Below are 25,221 nucleotides of genomic sequence, written 5' to 3' on the forward strand. Positions count from 1 at the left end.
GCTTGTTAATAATTGGATTAAGTGGAGTCACATTGTAGCTGTTTGGAATTGAATGAGTTAAGTGGAGTCTCACTGCTGCCGTTGGCACTGAAGTGGTTAAGCAAAGTTACACAGCAGCAGTTTGGCCCTGAAGGGGTTAAAAGGAATCACACCGCAGACATTGGCAGTGAAGGGGTTAAAAGGAATCACACTGCTGTAGATTCCAACTGGAGACGCTAAGCGGACTGACACTGCAGCTGTTGAACGCTGTGGGGGTCAAGTGTAGTCCTACTGTAGCAATTTAGTACACAAGGTGTCACATCACACTGCAGCAATCCGACTATGAAGTAGTTAAAATGAGGACGGAATACAGAGGAACAGTGATTGGGAACAGAGTGGTCACTTTACAACAGTGTGTGTGCAGGAAAGGGGTATGGGGGGGCAGTGACTAGGTACATAGGGTGCACGGAGGGCAGTGACTAGGTACATAGGGTGCACGGAGGGCAGTGACTAGGTACATAGGGTGCACGGAGGGCAGTAACTAGGTACATGGGGTGCACGGAGGGCAGTAACTAGGTACATGGGGTGCACGGAGGGCAGTAACTAGTTACATGGGGTGCACGGAGGGCAGTAACTAGGTACATGGGGTGCACGGAGGGCAGTAACTAGGTACATGGGGTGCACGGAGGGCAGTAGCCAGGGACATGGGGTGCACGGAGGGCAGTAGCCAGGGACATGGGGTGCACGGAGGGCAGTAGCCAGGGACATGGGGTGCACGGAGGGCAGTAGCTAGGTACATGGGGTGCACGGAGGGCAGTAGCTAGGTACATGGGGTGCACGGAGGGCAGTAGCTAGGTACATGGGGTGCACGGAGGGCAGTACCTAGTTACATGGGGTGCACGGAGGGCAGTAGCTAGGTACATGGGGTGCACGGAGGGCAGTACCTAGTTACATGGGGTGCACGGAGGGCAGTAGCTAGGTACATGGGGTGCACGGAGGGCAGTAGCTAGGTACATCGGGTGCACGGAGGGCAGTAGCTAGGTACATGGGGTGCACGGAGGGCAGTAGCTAAGTACATCGGGTGCACGGAGGGCAGTAGCTATGTACATAGGGTGCACGGAGGGCAGTAATTAGGTACATCGGGTGCACGGAGGGCAGTAGCTAGGTACATAGGGTGCACAGAGAGGACCATAACCAGGTACACTAGCTAGATATGACTGGGCACAGAGTAGACAGACGTGACTGGGCACAGATGGGGCAGTGACTAGGCACAGAGAGGGGCATAGACTGGGTATAGAGGGGTCAGTGACTGGGCACAGAGAGGGACAGACGTGACTGGGCACAGATGGGGCAGTGACTAGGCACAGAGAGGGGCATGGACTGGGTACAGAGGGGTCAGTGTCTGGGCACAGAGAGGGGCATAGACTGGGTACAGAGGGGTCAGTGTCTGAGCACAGAGAGGGGCATAGAATGGGTGCTGAGGGGTCAGTGACTGGGCACAGAGGGGTCAGTGTCTGAGCACAGAGAGGGGCATAGAATGGGTGCTGAGGGGTCAGTGACTGGGCACAGAGAGGGGCATAGACTGGGCACAGAGGGGTCAGTGTCTGAGCACAGAGAGGGGCATAGAGTGGGTACAGAGGGGTCAGTGTCTGAGCACAGAGAGGGGCATAGAATGGGTGCAGAGGGGTCAGTGTCTGGGCACAGAGAGGGGCATAGAATGGGTGCTGAGGGGTCAGTGACTAGACACAGAGAGGGGACTGTGACCGGGCACAGTGGTGACAGACACTGTTGTTGTGTTATATCTGCTGAGCTCTGAGGAGGACTCTGGAGTCTGGACCTAGGAACGGACGGATAGGACCATTTCATTTACACATAGTTCAGTTGTTCTCCCCTCGGATGACTTGGTTGGTAAAGTCCAAGGCATTGTTGTTTCGGGTGACGCCACTCTACCGGGACATCGGCGCGGGGCATGACGGGAATTGTAGTCTTCCTCTACTTTGGCCACAGTTCCCGGTAGTGGAGACGTCCAGGCGTAAGAACTACAACTCCCAGAGCTCCGTGCGGAGTGCTGGGATCTTCGGTGAACACTGTGGCCTGTGCTGGAAGGGAAGAAGACCCAGGGCCCAGAGTCAGACCAGAGACCCACAACAACAACACCGGGAGCAGCGTATGTGTCCCCTGCCCCTCTCCCCAGCTCACATGGAGGCAGCCTGAGGCCTTTACTGCTGCTGTGGAACCACTAGTCCCAGCACGCTCAGCCATAATTGGGCAGCCTCCCCCTTTACTGTTTAATATTGTTATATTATGTTATATAGATATTTATAAGTCTTCATGCTGTGCTCTCTGCCTGCTAACTGGCTTATCATTATATACAGGCAGGTATAGCGCCTATATGCATGGTCCATATACAGAGTATAGTGCCCTATATGCGGTGTCCGTATACAGACAGGAATAGTGCCTATATGCATGGTCCATATACAGAGTATAGTGCCCTATATGCGGTGTCCGTATACAGACAGGTATAGCGCCTATATGCATGGTCCATATACAGAGTATAGTGCCCTATATGCGGTGTCCGTATACAGACAGGTATAGCGCCTATATGCGGTGTCCGTATACAGACAGGAATAGTGCCTATATGCGGTGTCCGTATACAGACAGGTATAGCGACTATATGCTGTGTCCGTATACAGACAGGTATAGCGACTATATGCTGTGTCCGTATACAGACAGGTATAGCGACTATATGCTGTGTCCGTATACAGACAGGTATAGCGCCTATATGCATGGTCCATATACAGAGTATAGTGCCCTATATGCGGTGTCCGTATACAGACAGGAATAGCGCCTATATGCGGTGTCCGTATACAGACAGGTATAGCGACTATATGCTGTGTCCGTATACAGACAGGTATAGCGACTATATGCTGTGTCCGTATACAGACAGGTATAGCGCCTATATGCGGTGTCCGTATACAGACAGGTATAGCGACTATATGCTGTGTCCGTATACAGACAGGTATAGCGACTATATGCTGTGTCCGTATACAGACAGGTATAGCGCCTATATGCATGGTCCATATACAGAGTATAGTGCCCTATATGCGGTGTCCGTATACAGACAGGAATAGCGCCTATATGCGGTGTCCGTATACAGACAGGAATAGCGCCTATATGCGGTGTCCGTATACAGACAGGAATAGTGCCTATATGCGGTGTCCGTATACAGACAGGTATAGCGACTATATGCTGTGTCCGTATACAGACAGGTATAGCGACTATATGCTGTGTCCGTATACAGACAGGTATAGCGCCTATATGCGGTGTCCGTATACAGACAGGTATAGCGACTATATGCTGTGTCCGTATACAGACAGGTATAGTGCCTATATGCGGTGTCCGTATACAGACAGGTATAGCGCCTATATGCGGTGTCTGTATACAGACAGGAATAGTGCCTATATGCATGGTCCATATACAGAGTATAGCGTCTATATGCGGTGTCCGTATACAGACAGGAATAGTGCCTATATGCATGGTCCATATACAGAGTATAGTGCCCTATATGCGGTGTCCGTATACAGACAGGTATAGCGCCTATATGCATGGTCCATATACAGAGTATAGTGCCCTATATGCGGTGTCCGTATACAGACAGGTATAGCGCTTATATGCGGTGTCCGTATACAGACAGGAATAGTGCCTATATGCGGTGTCCGTATACAGACAGGTATAGCGACTATATGCTGTGTCCGTATACAGACAGGTATAGCGCCTATATGCATGGTCCATATACAGAGTATAGTGCCCTATATGCGGTGTCCGTATACAGACAGGAATAGCGCCTATATGCGGTGTCCGTATACAGACAGGAATAGCGCCTATATGCGGTGTCCGTATACAGACAGGAATAGTGCCTATATGCGGTGTCCGTATACAGACAGGAATAGCGCCTATATGCTGTGTCCGTATACAGACAGGTATAGCGCCTATATGCGGTGTCCGTATACAGACAGGTATAGCGACTATATGCTGTGTCCGTATACAGACAGGTATAGCGCCTATATGCGGTGTCCGTATACAGACAGGTATAGCGACTATATGCTGTGTCCGTATACAGACAGGTATAGTGCCTATATGCGGTGTCCGTATACAGACAGGTATAGCACCTATATGCGGTGTCTGTATACAGACAGGAATAGTGCCTATATGCATGGTCCATATACAGAGTATAGCGTCTATATGCGGTGTCCGTATACAGACAGGTATAGCGCCTATATGTATAGTGTCTATGCAGTGTCTATATACAGATAGGTATAGTGCCTATGCAGTGTCTATATACAGATAGGTATAGTGCCTATATGCATTGTCCATATACAGACAGACAGGTATAGTGCCTATGCAGTGTCTATATACAGACATACAGGTGTAGTGCCTATGCAGTGTCTATATACAGATAGGTATAGTGCCTATGCAGTGTCTATATACAGATAGGTATAGTGCCTATGCAGTGTCTATATACAGATAGGTGTAGTGCCTATGCAGTGTCTATATACAGATAGGTATAGTGCCTATGCAGTGTCTATATACAGATAGGTATAGTGCCTATACGCATTGTCCATATACAGACAGACAGGTATAGTGCCTATATACAGATAGGTGTAGTGCCTATGCAGTGTCTATATACAGATAGGTATAGTGCCTATGCAGTGTCTATATACAGATAGGTATAGTGCCTATACGCATTGTCCATATACAGACAGACAGGTATAGTGCCTATGTAGTGTCTATATACAGATAGGTATAGTGCCTATACGCATTGTCCATATACAGACATACAGGTATAGTGCCTATGCAGTGTCTATATACAGACATACAGGTATAGTGCCTATATGCATTGTACATATACAGACAGACAGACAGGTGTAGTGCCTATATGCAGTGTATACAGACAGACAGGTATAGTGCCTATGCAGTGTCTATATACGGACAGACAGGTGTAGTGCCTATATGCAGTGTATACAGACAGACAGGTATAGTGCCTATGCAGTGTCTATATACAGACAGACAGGTATAGTGCCTATATGCAGTGTCTATATACAGACAGACAGGTATAGTGCCTATGCAGTGTCTATATACAGACAGACAGGTGTACTGCCTATGCAGTGTCTATATACAGACAGACAGGTGTAGTGCCTATATGCAGTGTCTATATACAGACATACAGGTATAGTGCCTATGCAGTGTCTATATACAGACAGACAGGTGTAGTGCCTATGCATTGTCCATAGAAAGACAGACAGGTATAGTGCCTATATGCATTGTCCATATACAGACATACAGGTATAGTGCCTATGCAGTGTCTATATACAGACAGATAGGTGTAGTACCTATATGCAGTGTCTATATACAGACAGACAGGTGTAGTGCCTATGCAGTGTCTATATACAGACATACAGGTATAGTGCCTATATGCATTGTCCATATACAGACAGACAGGTGTAGTGCCTATGCAGTGTCTATATACAGACATACAGGTATAGTGCCTATGCAGTGTCTATGTACAGACAGACAGGTGTAGTGCCTATGCATTGTCCATAGACAGACATACAGGTGTAGTGCCTATGCAGTGTCTATATACAGACATACAGGTGTAGTGCCTATATGCAGTGTCTATATACAGACATACAGGTGTAGTGCCTATATGCAGTGTCTATATACAGACATACAGGTATAGTGCCTATGCAGTGTCTATATACAGACAGACAGGTGTAGTGCCTATATGCAGTGTCTATATACAGACATACAGGTATAGTGCCTATGCAGTGTCTATATACAGACAGACAGGTGTAGTACCTATATGCAGTGTCTATATACAGACACACAGGTATAGTGCCTATGCAGTGTCTACATACAGACATACAGGTGTAGTGCCTATGCAGTGTCTATATACAGACAGGTATAGTGCCTATATGCAGTGTCTATATACATACAGGTATAGTGCCTATATGCATTGTCCATATACAGACATACAGGTATAGTGCCTATGCAGTGTCTATATACAGACAGACAGGTGTAGTGCCTATGCAGTGTCTATATACAGACAGACAGGTATAGTGCCTATGCAGTGTCTATATACAGACAGACAGGTGTAGTGCCTATACGCATTGTCCATAGACAGACATACAGGTATAGTGCCTATGCAGTGTCTATATACAGACAGACAGGTGTAGTACCTATATGCAGTGTCTATAGACAGACAGGTATAGTGCCTATGCAGTGTCTATATACAGACAGACAGGTGTAGTGCCTATGCAGTGTCTATATACAGTCAGACAGGTGTAGTGCCTATGCAGTGTCTATATACAGACATACAGGTATAGTGCCTATATGCAGTGTCTATATACAGACAGACAGGTATAGTGCCTATGCAGTGTCTATATACAGACAGGTGTACTGCCTATGCAGTGTCTATATACAGACAGACAGGTGTAGTGCCTATATGCAGTGTCTATATACAGACATACAGGTATAGTGCCTATGCAGTGTCTATATACAGACAGACAGGTGTAGTGCCTATGCATTGTCCATAGACAGACAGGTATAGTGCCTATATGCATTGTCCATATACAGACATACAGGTATAGTGCCTATGCAGTGTCTATATACAGACAGATAGGTGTAGTACCTATATGCAGTGTCTATATACAGACAGACAGGTGTAGTGCCTATGCAGTGTCTATATACAGACATACAGGTGTAGTGCCTATGCATTGTCCATATACAGACAGGTGCAGTGCCTATATGCAGTGTCTATATACAGACCTACAGGTATAGTGCCTATGCAGTGTCTATATACAGACAGACAGGTATAGTGCCTATGCAGTGTCTATATACAGACATACAGGTCTAGTACCTATATGCAGTGTCTATATACAGACAGACAGGTGTAGTGCCTATGCAGTGTCTATATACAGACAGACAGGTATAGTGCCTATATGCAGTGTCTATATACAGACATACAGGTGTAGTGCCTATACGCATTGTCCATATACAGACATACAGGTATAGTGCCTATACGCATTGTCCATATACAGAGAGACAGGTATAGTGCCTATGCAGGCACTATACCTATACAGACATACAGGTGTAGTGCCTATACGCATTGTCCATATACAGACAGACAGGTATAGTGCCTATATGCAGTGTCTATATACAGACATACAGGTGTAGTGCCTATATGCAGTGTCTATATACAGACAGACAGGTATAGTGCCTATGCAGTGTCTATATACAGACAGACAGGCGTAGTGCCTATATGCATTGTCCATATACAGACATACAGGTATAGTGCCTATGCAGGCACTATACCTATACAGACATACAGGTGTAGTGCCTATACGCATTGTCTATATACAGACAGACAGGTGTAGTGCCTATATGCATTGTCCATATACAGACATACAGGTATAGTGCCTATGCAGGCACTATACCTATACAGACATACAGGTGTAGTGCCTATACGCATTGTCCATATACAGACATACAGGTATAGTGCCTATGCAGTGTCTATATACAGACAGACAGGTGTAGTGCCTATGCAGTGTCTATATACAGACAGACAGGTATAGTGCCTATGCAGTGTCTGTATACAGACAGACAGGTGTAGTGCCTATACGCATTGTCCATAGACAGACATACAGGTATAGTGCCTATGCAGTGTCTATATACAGACAGACAGGTGTAGTACCTATATGCAGTGTCTATAGACAGACAGGTATAGTGCCTATGCAGTGTCTATATACAGACAGACAGGTGTAGTGCCTATGCAGTGTCTATATACAGTCAGACAGGTGTAGTGCCTATGCAGTGTCTATATACAGACATACAGGTATAGTGCCTATATGCAGTGTCTATATACAGACAGACAGGTATAGTGCCTATGCAGTGTCTATATACAGACAGGTGTACTGCCTATGCAGTGTCTATATACAGACAGACAGGTGTAGTGCCTATATGCAGTGTCTATATACAGACATACAGGTATAGTGCCTATGCAGTGTCTATATACAGACAGACAGGTGTAGTGCCTATGCATTGTCCATAGACAGACAGGTATAGTGCCTATGCATTGTCCATATACAGACATACAGGTATAGTGCCTATGCAGTGTCTATATACAGACAGATAGGTGCAGTGCCTATATGCAGTGTCTATATACAGACCTACAGGTATAGTGCCTATGCAGTGTCTATATACAGACAGACAGGTATAGTGCCTATGCAGTGTCTATATACAGACATACAGGTCTAGTACCTATATGCAGTGTCTATATACAGACAGACAGGTGTAGTGCCTATGCAGTGTCTATATACAGACAGACAGGTATAGTGCCTATATGCAGTGTCTATATACAGACAGACAGGTATAGTGCCTATGCAGTGTCTATATACAGACATACAGGTATAGTGCCTATATGCAGTGTCTATATACAGACATACAGGTATAGTGCCTATGCAGTGTCTATATACAGACAGATAGGTGTAGTACCTATATGCAGTGTCTATATACAGACATACAGGTATAGTGCCTATATGCAGTGTCTATATACAGACAGGTGTAGTGCCTATATGCAGTGTCTATATACAGACACAGGTGTAGTGCCTATGCAGTGTCTATATACAGACAGACAGGTGTAGTGCCTATGCAGTGTCTATATACAGACATACAGGTATAGTGCCTATATGCAGTGTCTATATACAGACAGACAGGTGTAGTCCCTATATGCATTGTCCATATACAGACAGACAGGTATAGTGCCTATGCAGTGTCTATATACAGACAGACAGGTATAGTGCCTATGCAGTGTCTATATACAGACAGACAGGTGCAGTGCCTATATGCATTGTCCATATACAGACATACAGGTATAGTGCCTATGCAGGCACTATACCTATACAGACAAACAGGTGTAGTGCCTATACGCATTGTCCATATACAGACAGACAGGTATAGTGCCTATATGCAGTGTCTATATACAGACATACAGGTATAGTGCCTATATGCAGTGTCTATATACAGACATACAGGTGTAGTGCCTATATGCAGTGTCTATATACAGACAGACAGGTGTAGTGCCTATATGCATTGTCCATATACAGACATACAGGTATAGTGCCTATGCAGTGTCTATATACAGACATACAGGTGTAGTGCCTATATGCAGTGTCTATATACAGACAGACAGGTGTAGTGCCTATATGCATTGTCCATATACAGACATACAGGTATAGTGCCTATGCAGTGTCTATATACAGACAGACAGGTGTAGTGCCTATATGCATTGTCCATATACAGACATACAGGTATAGTGCCTATGCAGGCACTATACCTATACAGACATACAGGTGTAGTGCCTATACGCATTGTCCATATACAGACATACAGGTATAGTGCCTATACGCATTGTCCATATACAGAGAGACAGGTATAGTGCCTATGCAGGCACTATACCTATACAGACATACAGGTGTAGTGCCTATACGCATTGTCCATATACAGACAGACAGGTATAGTGCCTATATGCAGTGTCTATATACAGACATACAGGTGTAGTGCCTATATGCAGTGTCTATATACAGACAGACAGGTATAGTGCCTATGCAGTGTCTATATACAGACAGACAGGTGTAGTGCCTATATGCATTGTCCATATACAGACATACAGGTATAGTGCCTATGCAGGCACTATACCTATACAGACATACAGGTGTAGTGCCTATACGCATTGTCCATATACAGACATACAGGTATAGTGCCTATACGCATTGTCCATATACAGAGAGACAGGTATAGTGCCTATGCAGGCACTATACCTATACAGACATACAGGTGTAGTACCTATACGCATTGTCCATATACAGACAGACAGGTATAGTGCCTATATGCAGTGTCTATATACAGACAGACAGGTGTAGTGCCTATATGCAGTGTCTATATACAGACATACAGGTGTAGTGCCTATATGCATTGTCCATATACAGACAGACAGGTATAGTGCCTATGCAGTGTCTATATACAGACAGACAGGTATAGTGCCTATATGCATTGTCCATATACAGACAGACAGGTATAGTGCCTATGCAGTGTCTTTATACAGACATACAGGTATAGTGCCTATGCAGTGTCTTTATACAGACATACAGGTATAGTGCCTATACGCATTGTCCATATACAGAGAGACAGGTATAGTGCCTATGCAGTGTCTATATACAGACAGACAGGTGTAGTGCCTATATGCTGTGTCTATATACAGACAGACAGGTATAGTGCCTATACGCATTGTCCATATGAGACAGGTATAGTGCCTATGCAGTGTCTATATACAGACATACAGGTGTAGTGCCTATGCTTTGTCCATATACAGACAGACAGGTATAGTGCCTATGCAGTGTCTATATACAGACATAAAGGTGTAGTGCCTATATGCAGTGTCTATATACAGACAGACAGGTATAGTGCCTATATGCAGTGTCTATATACAGACATACAGGTATAGTGCCTATGCAGTGTCTATATACAGACATACAGGTATAGTGCCTATATGCAGTGTCTATATACAGACATACAGGTATAGTGCCTATATACAGACAGGTGTAGTGCCTATATGCAGTGTCTATATACAGACACAGGTGTAGTGCCTATATGCAGTGTCTATATACAGACATACAGGTGTAGTGCCTATATGCATTGTCCATATACAGACAGACAGGTATAGTGCCTATGCAGTGTCTATATACAGACAGATAGGTATAGTGCCTATGCAGTGTCTATATACAGACATACAGGTGTAGTGCCTATGCAGTGTCTATATACAGACATACAGGTATAGTGCCTACACGCATTGTCCATATACAGAGAGACAGGTATAGCGCCTATGCAGGCACTATACCTATACAGACATACAGGTGTAGTGCCTATACGCATTGTCCATATACAGACAGACAGGTGTAGTGCCTATATGCAGTGTCTATATACAGACATACAGGTGTAGTGCCTATATGCATTGTCCATATACAGACAGACAGGTATAGTGCCTATGCAGTGTCTATATACAGACATAAAGGTATAGTGCCTATGCAGTGTCTTTATACAGACATACAGGTATAGTGCCTATACGCATTGTCCATATACAGACAGACAGGTGTAGTGCCTATATGCAGTGTCTATATACAGACATACAGGTATAGTGCCTATATGCATTGTCCATATACAGACATACAGGTATAGTGCCTATGCAGTGTCTTTATACAGACATACAGGTATAGTGCCTATGCAGTGTCTTTATACAGACATACAGGTATAGTGCCTATACGCATTGTCCATATACAGAGAGACAGGTATAGTGCCTATGCAGTGTCTATATACAGACATACAGGTATAGTGCCTATATGCAGTGTCTATATACAGACATACAGGTATAGTGCCTATATGCAGTGTCTATATACAGACAGGTGTAGTGCCTATATGCAGTGTCTATATACAGACAGACAGGTGTAGTGCCTATATGCAGTGTCTATATACAGACATACAGGTGTAGTGCCTATGCAGTGTCCATATACAGACAGACAGGTATAGTGCCTATACGCATTGTCCATATACAGACAGACAGGTATAGTGCCTATACGCATTGTCCATATACAGAGAGACAGGTATAGTGCCTATGCAGTGTCTATATACAGACATACAGGTGTAGTGCCTATGCTTTGTCCATAGACAGACAGGTGTAGTGCCTATGCAGTGTCTATATACAGACAGACAGGTGTAGTGCCTATATGCATTGTCCATATACAGACATACAGGTATAGTGCCTATGCAGGCACTATACCTATACAGACATACAGGTGTAGTGCCTATATGCATTGTCCATATACAGACATACAGGTATAGTGCCTATGCAGTGTCTATATACAGACTGACAGGTGTAGTGCCTATGCAGTGTCTATATACAGACAGACAGGTGTAGTGCCTATATGCATTGTCCATATACAGACATACAGGTATAGTGCCTATGCAGGCACTATACCTATACAGACATACAGGTGTAGTGCCTATACGCATTGTCCATATACAGACAGGTATAGTGCCTATATGCAGTGTCTATATACAGACATACAGGTGTAGTGCCTATATGCATTGTCCATATACAGACATACAGGTATAGTGCCTATATGCATTGTCCATATACAGACATACAGGTGTAGTGCCTATGCAGTGTCTTTATACAGACATACAGGTGTAGTGCCTATACGCATTGTTCATATACAGAGAGACAGGTATAGTGCCTATGCAGTGTCTATATACAGACAGACAGGTGTAGTGCCTATATGCAGTGTCTATATACAGACAGACAGGTGTAGTGCCTATATGCATTGTCCATATACAGAGAGACAGGTATAGTGCCTATGCAGTGTCTATATACAGACATACAGGTGTAGTGCCTATGCAGTGTTCATATACAGAAATACAGGTGTAGTGCCTATGCAGTGTCTATATACAGACATACAGGTGTAGTGCATATTCGCATTGTCCATATACAGAGAGACAGGTATAGTGCCTATATGCAGTGTCTATATACAGACAAACAGGTATAGTGCCTATGCAGTGTCTATATACAGACATACAGGTGTAGTGCATATACGCATTGTCCATATACAGACATACAGGTATAGTGCCTATGCAGTGTCTATATACAGACATACAGGTATAGTGCTTATGCAGTGTCTATATACAGGAAGACAGGTATAGTGCCTATGCAGTGTCTATATACAGACAGACAGGTGTAGTGCCTATGTGCATTGTCCATATACAGACAGACAGGTATAGTGCCTATGCAGTGTCTATATACAGACAGACAGGTATAGTGCCTATATGCAGTGTCTATATACAGACAGACAGGTGTATTGCCTATATGCAGTTTCTATATACAGACAGACAGGTATAGTGCCTAGGCAGTGTCTATATACAGACATAAAGGTGTAGTGCCTATACAGTGTCTATATACAGACATACAGGTGTAGTGCCTATACGCATTGTCCATAGACAGACATACAGGTGTAGTACCTATATGCAGTGTCTATATACAGACAGACAGGTATAGTGCTTATGCAGTGTCTATATACAGACATACAGGTGTAGTGCCTTTGCAGTGTCTATATACAGACATACAGGTGTAGTGCCTATACGCATTGTCCATATACAAAGAGACAGGTGTAGTGCCTATGCAGTGTCTATATACAGACATACAGGTGTAGTGCCTATACGCATTGTCCATATACAGACATACAGGTGTAGTGCCTATGCAGTGTCTATATACAGACATACAGGTGTAGTGCCTATGCAGTGTCTATATACAGACATACAGGTATAGTGCCTATATGCAGTGTCTATATATAGACATACAGGTGTAGTGCCTATACGCATTGTCCATATACAGACATACAGGTGTAGTGCCTATGCAGTGTCTATATACAGACATACAGGTGTAGTGCCTATGCAGTGTCTATATATAGACATACAGGTATAGTGCCTATGCAGTGTCTATATACAGACATACAGGTGTAGTGCCTATATGCATTGTCCATATACAGACAGACAGGTATAGTGCCTATATGCATTGTCTATAAACAGACATACAGGTGTAGTGCCTATATGCAGTGTCTATATACAGACATACAGGTGTACTGCCTATATGCAGTGTCTATATACAGATATACAGGTGTAGTGCCTATACGCAGTGTCTATATACAGACAGACAGGTATAGTGCCTATATGCATTGTCCATATACAGACATACAGGTATAGTGCCTATGCAGTGTCTTTATACAGACATACAGGTGTAGTGCCTATACGCATTGTCCATATACAGAGAGACAGGTATAGTGCCTATGCAGTGTCTATATACAGACAGACAGGTGTAGTGCCTATATGCAGTGTCTATATACAGACATACAGGTGTAGTGCCTATGCAGTGTCCATATACAGACAGACAGGTGTAGTGCCTATATGCAGTGTCTATATACAGACATACAGGTGTAGTGCCTATACGCATTGTCCATATACAGACATACAGGTGTAGTGCCTATGCAGTGTCTATATACAGACATACAGGTGCAGTGTCTATATACAGACATACAGGTATAGTGCCTATGCAGTGTCTATATACAGACATACAGGTGTAGTGCCTATGCAGTGTCTATATACAGACATACAGGTGTAGTGCCTATGCAGTGTCTATATACAGACATACAGGTGTAGTGCCTATGCAGTGTCTATATACAGACATACAGGTGTAGTGCCTATACGCATTGTCCATATACAGACATACAGGTGTAGTGCCTATACGCATTGTCCATATACAGACATACAGTTGTAGTGCCTATACGCATTGTCCATATACAGACATACAGGTGTAGTGCCTATACGCATTGTCCATATACAGACATACAGGTGTAGTGCCTATACGCATTGTCCATATACAGACATACAGGTGTAGTGCCTATACGCATTGTCCATATACAGACAGACAGGTGTAGTGCCTATACGCATTGTCCATATACAGACAGACAGGTGTAGTGCCTATACGGATTGTCCTTATACAGACATACAGGTGTAGTGCCTATACGCATTGTCCATATACAGACATACAGGTGTAGTGCCTATACGGATTGTCCTTATACAGACATACAGGTGTAGTGCCTATACGCATTGTCCATATACAGACATACAGGTGTAGTGCCTATGCAGTGTCTATATACAGACAGACATGTGTAGTGCCTATATGCAGTGTCTATATACAGACATACAGGTGTAGTGCCTATGCAGTGTCCATATACAGACAGGTGTAGTGCCTATATGCAGTGTCTATATACAGACATACAGGTGTAGTGCCTATACGCATTGTCCATATACAGACATACAGGTGTAGTGCCTATGCAGTGTCTATATACAGACATACAGGTGTAGTGCCTATACGCATTGTCCATATACAGACATACAGGTGTAGTGCCTATGCAGTGTCTATATACAGACATACAGGTGCAGTGTCTATATACAGACATACAGGTGCAGTGCCTATGCATTGTCCATATACAGACAGACAGGTATAGTGCCTATGCAGTGTCCATAGAGAGGTGCAGAGGCTCTGTATTTTGTGTTTTGTAGCTGCTATATATCAGGAACTTGCCTATAACCCTCTCATCCCTGTCCTAGGCCATGGGGGCTGTGTGGGGCCGGAGAATCGCCGGGGTAGAAGACATTGATATCCAGGCCAACTCTGCCTACCGCTACCCCCCTAAATCTGGTGAGTGACCCGTCTGCATTTCCCGCTTCCTCTACCTGTAGATTTGTAACTTTATTACTATACTATTAAATGTCAGCCACGGCTGAAGGTTATTACCACCAGTGTATTACTAATACCAGCGTTTCCATAAAGCGAGTTACATGATGGGATGGTTTGTGTGACCTCTGCTATTACATTGCTTTCTGATCACTTCCACAGGAAACTACTTTGCCAGTCATTTCTTCATGGGCGGGGAGAAGTTTGAGACCCCTCACCCAGAGGGCTACCTGTTTGGGGAGAACAGTGACCTCAACTTTTTAGGGAACCGACCCGTTCAGGTAACTGTGTGTGAAACGTCTTTTATAGCAGGGGTAGGTAATGTGGGGAACTACACATCCCAACATACTCTGTTACGGTTTCGCTGTAAGGGCATGCTGGGATGTGTAGTTCCATAGCAGCTGGAGTGCCACATTATCTGTTCCTGTTTTATATGGTGTTTTACATAGATATGTAATCTATACAGCTCTCTACACATCATTGCATGTATATTGATAAATCGGTAAAGAGGGCACTACTCCCAGACAATGCATTAATGTCAGTTCCTCAGAGGATGCCTTGTGTTTCATTCCGCCGATGTTACAGTATGTGAACGTCTCGGCAATGTAACTCACCTTACGCCTTTACAATAGTGGGTTGAGGTTGCTGCAGCACGTTGTAGCTTAGGACTCATGCCCAGAACCGCACATGGAATAATGTATGAACGCTTTAAAATAAATAAATAAATGTGTATATATATTATTTTTCCTGGGTGACTCCCCAGATTTGTTGGGCAGGTTTATCAAGAGTACAGTTTGATCTCTCTCATAATTTTGTGGTCTGCCAACATATAATCTTTATATTTTCCGTTGCAAGTCTCTCACTCTTTATATTTTTAGTTTATATAAAATTTTGTGCATTATAACATTGTGGCTAATTTCAGAAATGCAGCTTTTCATAGTAACATATAGACTGTAACTATCCAGCTCCCTACCCGACCTCCATTTCCTTGTAATTCATTGGCTGTGAACACGCACTGCATGGTGATTACATCACCTGGAGCGCTCTGCTGGAAGCCAATGAGTGACCCCGAACAGCACCACACTATAGTTAGACAGGTGCTCTGCGAGCTTACAGACCTGGTGCCAGGCTCAATCTCATGTGTACCCTTCTTCATGCAGTTTCCATACCTAACCCCTGCACCCCATGAACCGGTGAAGACTCTACGCAGCCTGGTAAACATTCGGAAGGATTCCCTGCGCCTTGTCAGGTACTTTGCCTGTGATATGAACCTCTGTTATCCGGCTCTGCCTTACATGGTGGGTTATCCGACTTGTTATATTGTGTGGTTTCAGGTACAAAGAGGGAGGCGACAGCCCCATGGAGGACGGTGGGAAGCCGCGGGTGTTGTACGGTTTAGAGTTCACCTTTGACGCCGACGCACGCGTGGCCATTACGGTTTACTGCCAGGCCAGCGAGGAGTTTGTCGGGGGAATGGCAGTGTAAGTCTATAGGTGTCACTGCATTGCACACGTATATGTCTGGCCTTGTCTTGCAAGGAATGCTGGGAGTCCCTTAGTCCCATATAAAGTGGATGTCGAATTGAGATTTCCACACCAATTATGGTATATCCCACTCACCCTAACATAGCAGAACGGTGAGTGTTCAATGTGCAGGACCCCTACCATGTATGGGATACTCGCCCACCTTCACATCTGTGACCGATCATGCCAGCACGTCACATGGGAAAGCTCGGAGTGGATGGACGTTGCCAGCTGCCCAGTTAGTGGTTTTGAACCCTCCTGAATGAAGTCAACATGGATGGGCATCTATATCTTGATCAAAAAGTGCATTTTACAGTTATTTTATTTATTAAATGCCATACATTGTATTGCATAGGAATGTTGCTTATGCTGGCCATACACGCTACAATTATCGGGGCGATCCGCCTGATCTCGGCGGATCGCCCCGATAATTGTAGCGTGTGTGCGGGCGACCGAGGGTTAAATATTGCTCGGTCGGGCATGCAGGATTGTCCAGCATGCCCGTCCGATGCGATATTTCCCGTTAAACTGTGTCTGCCCAGCCGCGGCCGACAGACAGACATTTCCCTGTTCCTACGGAAGGAACAGGGAAATGTCTCCTCCCCGGGGGCGGAGCGCAGATGTCGGCTAATACACTGTGAGAGAAATCTCAGTGTATGCCGGGGACGTCTGCGGCTGGCCAGATAAAATGTCTGTCGGTCTCACAGGCATTTTATCTGGCTGTGTATGCCCAGCATAAGTGGTGAGTGTGTTTAGTACTTTTTTTTTTTTTTTTTTATACATATTTTTTTTTCTTCAAAGACCAAACATATGTTGTGAAATGATTTGTTATTTAGGGTCTCTCTCTACAGTGCTTTGTCTGGAGAGATCTGTTACCCCAGCGTTTCTCTAATCCAGTCCTCATGAAACCCTAGCAGTGCATGTTTTCCAGATCAGCTGGCTAGCTGGAGCACAATTGCATTCACTGACTAACATAGAATTTCCCAAACTCCGCCACTAGCCCCGGGCGTCTTGACAGGGGCAGAGCCTGCAGTGGCTCTATCATGATGTCTGTGCAGAGGCGTCTGTCACTGCTGCTGGGTGCTTCTTTGCTAATCTACTCATGACCATGGAGGCCGAGGGCAGTTGTTAAGGAGGGTGGCAGGGATGCCAATAACGTTGTGCCTAGAGGCGGCCTGACCCCTAAATTCGTCTCTGGCAGCGTGAATCTACCTCTCGATCACCTTCAGCAACCAGTCACCAGACAGGCGCACGCATGAGTGATAGGAGGGCGTAAGCATGACACTCGGGGAACACGTTTAGCAGGAGAGAATCATGTGTTTTTAGATATTTTTGGGCTTGGTAATATTCATGGAATGTCTTACACTTAGGATCCTCTAAACAGCACGTACACTGTGTAATGTGATTTATTTCCTCCTTTACGTTTCAGCCAGGTCGCTATATCATCAGGGAGAGGCTTTTTGTTTGTCCCGTTGCCCTGGGATATGTAACGCAAAGCTGGTCTCTGTGTAGGGCTGTGTTTACTTGAGATAAAAGGTTTCATAAAAGATAAATAATTATCTGATGCTCATACATGAAGGCTAAAAATACAGAATGAAAATAATGTAATCAGTATCCCGTAGATACCAATAATTGAATGTGAATGTGGAGGATCCCCTGTATATAGCTATGATGATAGAGCCTGTTATTGTTGCTCCGATTACAGGTACAGCCCCCGCAGCCCAGCCCTCCAATCCCAGACGGTGTATTATAAGCGAGGCCTAAGCCAGCACTTTTCTATACCAGTCTTCAAAATCGACTTCAACGAATGGAAGGACGAGGAGGTGAGGGGTCTTCTCCGCTCTTGTTGGACGGTGTCGCACGGTTTTCGTGCATGTGACGTTCATTGGAAGTGGAAGCGTTTTGTGCAGTCGGCATAAATAATAGAATTATTTATTTTTCGTTTCTTCTTTAGCTGAACTTTGACCTTGATAAAGGGGTCACTCCGCTGGTCATCCAGGCTGTTGTGGCCGAGGGAGGAGGTATGGAAAGGGCTCGGTCTGTTGATCTGTGTATATTGAATTGTCCCAATTTATGATTTGATTATACGCTGCGTTTATAAAAGAGTTTGCAGCACTGTATGTTAGAGGCCAGGGCTGTGGAGTCTGTAAGCCAAACCTCCGGCTCCTCTCTTTTACCTATAGGAGTCTGAGATGAAGGTTTAGCTTATCTGACTCCACAGCCTTGTTAGAGATCGTGGCTCCTGTCTATATTATACCCTCCAACGGGATCAGTATGATTTACCGCCGGATTAACCCTAACCTCCCCCGCCCAAGTGCCTAAACCTAACTCACCCACCTTGACCGCAGCCTAAACCTAAGTCTCCCAGGGGGGTGCCTAACGCTAACCTCCTCCCGGGGGTGCATAACCTTAACCCCCCCCCCCTAGCCTAAACCTAACCTCCCAGGGGGGTGCCTAACCCTAAATCCCCCCCCCCCCCCGCCCTCTCCCCCCCGCAGCTGTTCGCGCCCGGCCTACCTTCGATCGGTAAGCCGGGTGTCGGGCTCCCGGCATAGGTCTAAGGACAGGTGTCGGGATTTTGACACCGGTCATTAGACACTTGCCGGGATCAAACAGTCGTGATGCCGACTGTCGGCATTTAGACCGTCGGCATCCCGAATGCATCCCCCTTCCAATCCCCTGTATAACATATCGCACAGGATGTGCTCTTTTGTGTACAGGAGGCAGTTTCAGTCCGGGGTCTGTTTTAGTAATGAGCCATAACGTGCTGCCGATCTCTCACTCTCCTCCTTCTCTTTACACAGAGGGATCAGGACACGCTCACGTGCTGTTGGCTGCATTCGAGAAGGTGAGAGACCGATACATAACCAAATAATCTAATCACCCCGTATATTGGGCCTTATACTGGGCGTATACTGGAGCGTCTGTGCGCACCTCAGGGGGATCTCCTGGCTCGGAGCGTTGTGTTGTCCCAGCAGAGTCTATTCTCCTCCTCAGATTATCATCAGGCAGCGGATCTGCGCTTCCCATGCGTTTGGCCTGAGCTTATCGGCATACAGTACTTTTCAAAATATTATAAAATTGCTCAATATTCGTCTCCGCCTAAATCTAGGGCTAGCAAACATGGATAACAGAAAAACAAAACGCAAGTTGAATGCAGAACCTTGTAATTTGTCCTCGCTCCACTGCACAAATTAGAAATCCTTATAGTGCACTAGGAACACGTCTGATTTATACCGCGGCATCGCTCATTGTGGTGTAATGCAGGTTACATGTGTCCCATACAGCTTCAATGTAGCTCATCCCTTTTGAACTCTGCAGTCTGTGTCGGCAGTAACTTGAAGCCAACACTTGTCAGTGTGTGTGTGTATGTGTACATAGGTCTTTGTGTGTGTACAGGTCAGTTCCATTGCCGTTATTGCAGTCACCATGACCCCTGTGTTCTCTCCCGCAGCTGATATAACCTTATTCCTCTCTCCGCAGCACGTTGATGGCAGTTTCTCAGTGAAGCCTCTAAAACAGAAGCAAATAGTGAGTACAAACCCTGCTGTCTCCTGTATGTGTATTCTCTAGCACACAAACCGGCTATCCGTGTTTCTGGCTATGGTGGAACCACAGAGACTGGCATAGTATGCTGGGAGCAGTAGTTCTATAATAATTGGAGAGCCATTAGTTTTCAATGGAATGATTTTATACTGTGTATATATTACATGGATCTGGGGTTGCTGGAGTAAAGTTGTCTGTATATCACAAGGAAATGGGGGTTAATTGGGATCATTGTATACAGTATATTACCTGGGGTTGGATGATAACTGGGATCATGTGTATATATTACAATTGTATAGTGGTAACTGTGGGGTCGTGTGTGTGTGTGTGTGTGTGTGTGTGTATATATTACAATGGTATAGTGGTAACTGGGGTCGTGTGTGTGTATATATTACAATGGTATAGTGGTAACTGGGGTCGTGTGTGTGTGTGTATATATTACAATGGTATAGTGGTAACTGGGGTCGTGTGTGTGTGTATATATTACAATGGTATAGTGGTAACGGGTCGTGTGTGTGTGTGTATATATTACAATGGTATAGTGGTAACTGGGGTCGTGTGTGTGTATATATTACAATGGTATAGTGGTAACAAGTCGTGTGTGTATATTACAATGGTATAGTGGTAACTGGGGTCATGTGTATATATTACAATGGTATAGTGGTAACGAGTCGTGTGTGTGTATATTACAATGGTATAGTGGTAACTGGGGTCATGTGTATATATTACAATGGTATAGTGGTAACTGGGGTCATGTGTATATATTACAATGGTATAGTGGTAACTGGGGTTTTGTGTGTGTATATAGTGTTCATTCTAGCACCTTTCACAAACCGTGCAGTTCCTCTTTCCTGCCTGGGGTGGCGCTCTCTGCTCTGATGCCTCTAGCTCACTCAGCTGATGCAACAAACTGCTGAGATACAGACAGGAGTGTGCTAGAATATATGTAATATATCTTACAGGGGTATGGTGGTACTGGTGTCATGTATATATTACATGGGGATGGGTGCTGACTGGGTTCACGTGTATATATTATCTGGGGATGGGGGGTAACTGGGGACGTGTATATATTACCTGGGGATTGTGGTAACTGGTGTCATGTGTGTATATATTACATGGGGATTGGGGTAACTAGGGTCATGTTGGTTATATATCACACAGGGATGGGGGTTGCTGGAGTAAAGTTGTGTGTGTATTACAGGTGGATAGAGTCAGTTATCTGCTGCAGGAAATTTATGGTATTGAGAACAAGAACAACCAAGAGACTAAGGTAATGATGTACTCTACGCCGGTATCATCTGATACAGGGAAAACTCGCCTTAATGGGGCGTAATGCAGAGAAGTGATTACTGTGAAGGAGCGTGTGCCCGCATAGCTCTTACTTCTGTGTTAAGGTGCCCATCCACGTAGCGATATTTGCAAGTGATTGCACGATAATGACGGCGTTATTTAGCAATCGCTTGCAAATCGTGCATGCATCATGCACATTTATGTCGGAAACGACCAGCGATTCGCGCCCGCATGTTTGATGATTGATGAGCCTGCACTGAATGACTGAACGTTCCGTGCAGGCTCATCACAGACTGACAAACGACTGCACGATTACAATGTCCTAATTGTGCAGACGTTTTCAGCTCGTCTAGTGGATGGGCAGCATTACACAAGGGCTTGCCTTTGTTTGCAATGTCTTACACATAAGTTACTGTCAGTGATCACAGCTGGGGTGGTGCTATCTCTGTAGTCTGGAATGTTGTTGTAGTCGGTGTCTGCCCTGTATAGCGCTTACTGGTAAGAAGAAAAAAAACAATCAGTTTTTCTCCATCATCTATTGGGGACACTGCACCCATGGGGTATAGAGGGGCCTGGAGGAAGTTACGCAGGGGTAGGCCTTTCCCGGCACAGTGCTACGTATGGGAGCATTATTATTTTACCTTCCACTTCTTATAAATGTAGTTTTCTCTAGAAGTCCTCCACCATCGCAGCAGCTGTCATCCAGGCTTTTAATGCATGTGGTTGGGAGTGGGTAGAGAGGGTGGAATTCTGCACCCGGGGGATGAACCAGTTCAGTCGTATGCAAGTAGTGTTTGCAGATCCCGTGGGTAGACGTACTGGACCCAGCACTGCACATTTGTGCCGCAGCTAAGTGTCCCCCACTTCTTCGTGAAGAAGCGGCCGCCAGTGTTGCAAGCGCAGAGTGATCGGCTTTGGGAGGAAGAAAACGATCCCTTGCTGTTTTGGGCCTCCCCCTGGCCAGCTTTTTTTATTTTTCTATTACAGGCATCAAATAAATACAAACACCGTGAAAAACGCACAAGTCCTACGCAGAGGACAATAGGAATTATGGCGATAAACTGCTGATTGCTAGATGAACTGAGAGCGAAAGATGGAAATTATGGCGCCTGGTTTCAACTAGAGAGAAATGGGGACGGGGGAACAAAGGAAATCTCACGCACAATGCATTGTCTTTAGATTTGTGAACCGAAAATGATAAATATATATTTAAAGACTTTGCGAACGTCCATTCTGTGCTAAATTTGGAAGAGAGGGGAGTTTAACAAAGTGGGACTGAGTACTCCCAAGTTTTGTGCAAGGAGACGAATGAGTTCCTCAAATACTGCGCACCCATTTCCCCTCATTAACTGAAAGAAGTTTATCTGGGAAGTTTGTTAAGATGTTTAGGTAAATCTGTGAAATGCGTGAGAAGAATGAGATACTTGGGATGGAAAACCATAAGAGAGTGACACCAAATGTGCAGGAACAACCCTGATTCCTGACGACCTCTCCAACAGAGAGGGGAGACCAGGTGGTATGATTATTCCAGCGACTGGAAGATCTACCACCCCCGACCATATGTCAGACCAGTCTTCTACAACCGAGCACTGACTAAGGGCTCTCTCCCAGCTCAGCTCATGGGGTGGGAAGTTCAGAGACTCAGTAGAAGTCAGCATAGAGTGATATAAGGAAGATATCAGTCTCATGGATGCGTAACTGTTCAGGCGATGATGCTCAGAGGAGGTCAATGACTTGGCTGAGATCCTGGCTGAGGGCGCATTGGAAAAAGTGGCTGATTTGTAGATATTGGTAGAAAATAGAGGTGGGGAGATTGAGAGATTCTCGAAACTGCTTGAACTGAGGAAGTGTCCCCTCCTTGGCAAAATGGACGTTCTTTTAGTCCTCTCTGACGCTCACAAAAGAGACTGACCTGCGTTCGTGCAGAGACTACTGCTAGATGGATTACTTCGATAATTCGATAGGCTTACACTGAAGAAGGGAAACCTGTTCCTAAGAATGTGAGAGCGCGTTCTACCAGTTAGTGCCTCCTGGTCATCAAGTCTGAGGACTTTGCCTGAGCAGCTGTCAGCAGCCACCTGATCCTTTGTTCCCACAGAGTTTTACAGATTTCATTGTTTTGGTGATCAAAATCCAATGGGTTTGGGCGCAGTGGACCTGATTGAGAGTTAGGAGCAAAGCAAAAACAAGGAGCGTTTGCACCTTTAGTAAAACTATTTTGACACTGCAGGTGGGGAAGGTTTAATATGTGCAGAGAGATTTGTAGCTGGGAAGGGCGTGGTCTTAGCTCGATCCTAATAGCCCCCATAAACCTACGCGATTTCTGGACGATTACACGATTTTCAAGCATCTCGTGTCTTTTTTTTTTAGTAACTTACGATCCGATGCGCGCGCCTGCTGTTCGTACAGTTGTCTCTTCTGATCATATGTGCTGCACATCTTGCCCGTCGTATCCGTATGATGATCGTGCCGTTTATTTTGTTCATACGATTCATCGTGTGGCATTTCAAGTCATTTCAATGACTGTTTCCCTGATGAGCACGTGAGACAAAGGATCGATCTTACGACTGATCCTGTGCTAGAAAAACAACAAACCTGTTGCAGGGACTGCCAGGGAGCTCCGGGAGAATCGCAGGGAAAACGTATCATTCATCTGATCTTATGCTGGTCGTTTAGGTGTATGGGCCCTATAAATGTCAGTGTAAACACAAAGCTGCCCGGTAATAGTTTGCTACCTGCAAAAGCAGCCGGTATGTTCCCTGCGTGCAAAATAAATAAATATAAATGCATTTGTCATTTTGTTGCATCCCTGAGTGTTGCAGCTTAGGAATGAGGGTTGCGGCTTCAGTTCCCTGTCTTCTGTTTGCCCGCTCTCCAGGCATATCCCTATTTCTTGTACCCATTAGGAAACATATACTTTTTGAAATACATTGTTGCTGGACCATGAACATTTTCCTTTTAATGTGTGATTTTTATATTTTAATGATCTCCAGCCCTCCGAAGACGAGAACAGCGACAACAGCAATGAGTGTGTGGTGTGTCTGTCTGACCTGCGGGACACACTGATCCTGCCCTGCCGGCACCTCTGTCTGTGTAACTCCTGCGCTGACACCCTGCGCTACCAGGCCAACAACTGCCCCATCTGCAGACTGCGTGAGTACAGGCACCGTGCGCTATAAGCCATCTCAGCCTCCGTGCCCCCCTCCATCCCATACACAAGCACCCAGTCTCTGCCCCCCTGGCTACATGACTATAGCAATACACAGAGATATACAGATGCGCCCAGGTTCATTGTGGCTGATCGTGCCACAAAAATGCGCCACGATACCCTGACGCGTCCCCAATCGCGGGAGTGCGTCTCCGATCACGGGAGTCCGTCTCGTGCCATGCATGACGCGATTGGCTGCGCTACAGGCAAGGATGTAGCTGGGCATATCTGTACACCTTGTTTTCAAGTATTTTCTTGATGCGTCTTATAAAGTTACT

The 25,221-nt window shown here is 45.1% G+C and overlaps 1 protein-coding gene across 2 annotated transcripts in view; it reads left to right on the forward strand.

Moving 5' to 3' along the window:
* The first annotated feature begins 1,896 nt into the window (after window positions 1–1,896).
* The window catches only part of MGRN1 (mahogunin ring finger 1), a 30,215-nt gene continuing 6,890 nt past the window's right edge, over window positions 1,897–25,221 (forward strand). The window contains exons 1-11 of one of the 2 annotated variants that reach the window (XM_088464507.1): window positions 1,897–2,146; window positions 15,250–15,340; window positions 15,539–15,657; window positions 16,537–16,625; window positions 16,711–16,857; window positions 18,605–18,722; window positions 18,854–18,920; window positions 19,704–19,747; window positions 20,383–20,430; window positions 21,647–21,715; window positions 24,729–24,888. In XM_088464507.1, coding sequence (XP_088320633.1) covers window positions 15,253–15,340; window positions 15,539–15,657; window positions 16,537–16,625; window positions 16,711–16,857; window positions 18,605–18,722; window positions 18,854–18,920; window positions 19,704–19,747; window positions 20,383–20,430; window positions 21,647–21,715; window positions 24,729–24,888 — 949 coding nt within the window. In that variant the 5' untranslated portion in view covers window positions 1,897–2,146; window positions 15,250–15,252. The remainder of the gene's footprint in view (window positions 2,147–15,249; window positions 15,341–15,538; window positions 15,658–16,536; window positions 16,626–16,710; window positions 16,858–18,604; window positions 18,723–18,853; window positions 18,921–19,703; window positions 19,748–20,382; window positions 20,431–21,646; window positions 21,716–24,728; window positions 24,889–25,221) is intronic. The other variant, XM_088464508.1, reaches the window with a different exon arrangement.

The sequence above is a fragment of the Taudactylus pleione genome, unplaced genomic scaffold, assembly GCF_031769625.1.
Source record: "Taudactylus pleione unplaced genomic scaffold, aTauple2 ptg000061l, whole genome shotgun sequence".
Lineage (NCBI taxonomy): Eukaryota > Metazoa > Chordata > Amphibia > Anura > Myobatrachidae > Taudactylus > Taudactylus pleione.